This window comes from Macadamia integrifolia, chromosome 7 (genome assembly GCF_013358625.1).
Source record: "Macadamia integrifolia cultivar HAES 741 chromosome 7, SCU_Mint_v3, whole genome shotgun sequence".
Lineage (NCBI taxonomy): Eukaryota > Viridiplantae > Streptophyta > Magnoliopsida > Proteales > Proteaceae > Macadamia > Macadamia integrifolia.
Window position 1 is genome coordinate 30616779 of NC_056563.1, and position 701 is coordinate 30617479.

General features: G+C 39.1%; 1 protein-coding gene across 2 annotated transcripts in view; it reads right to left on the minus strand.

Annotated features, from left to right (window-relative positions):
• The window catches only part of LOC122084064 (brefeldin A-inhibited guanine nucleotide-exchange protein 1-like), a 20784-nt gene that overhangs the window by 12120 nt on the left and 7963 nt on the right, over positions 1-701 (minus strand). The window contains exon 2 of one of the 2 annotated variants that reach the window (XM_042652096.1): positions 55-372. In XM_042652096.1, the coding sequence (XP_042508030.1) occupies positions 55-372 (318 nt within the window). Of the gene's footprint in view, positions 1-54; positions 373-701 lie in introns of those variants that run through there. The other variant, XM_042652097.1, reaches the window with a different exon arrangement.

Here is a 701-nt window from a genome sequence, read left to right on the forward strand (position 1 = left end):
CCCCCCCCCCCCCAAAAAAAAGTGAAATAGAAAGAAAGGAGCTACGTGTTTTACCTTTCAAAAATATTTGGAGCATCTACATCACAGTCATAGTTCACAAAAATGTCTATGACGATCTGTGAATCCTGAGAGATCCTCTCTAGCAAATTGAGAACCGTCATTTTCTGCATAAAACTAGGCTGCAGCACATTTTCAAGCACTCTGAGGATAAGCATGGGAAAGAAAATCCCAATTTCTCCCTTTAATCCTGATCTGAACTTTGATAACAAGCTCATGAAGATAGAACACAGGAGCTGGAAAACAGTCATAACAGACAACGCACTATTCTTCAGCAATGATAGGCAGAGATACTGTTTGATAGCACTGAGAAACCTGTGTCCAGGACAAGGAAATGTCAGATTAGGTTACTCTTCAATTTTTTCCCCCCTTGGTTGGGGGGGGGGGGGTGTTGTAGTAGTATCATAAAAAGGGTGGGAACAAGATGTAATCACTGAAGCAGAAAAAAATGAAACACAAACATACAAAGCACCCAGCTCAGAGAATTTCCGAAAAACTGGTTAATCGAAGGTATTCAGATAAAGATTATTTTTCCTTTCTGTCTGAAACCATGGCATAGATCTAAGCTACGATCGCACCATAGAGATCCAATAAAAAAGAAAGGAAAAAAATCTATTTTTTATTTTTTAACAGTCTGGGGAATG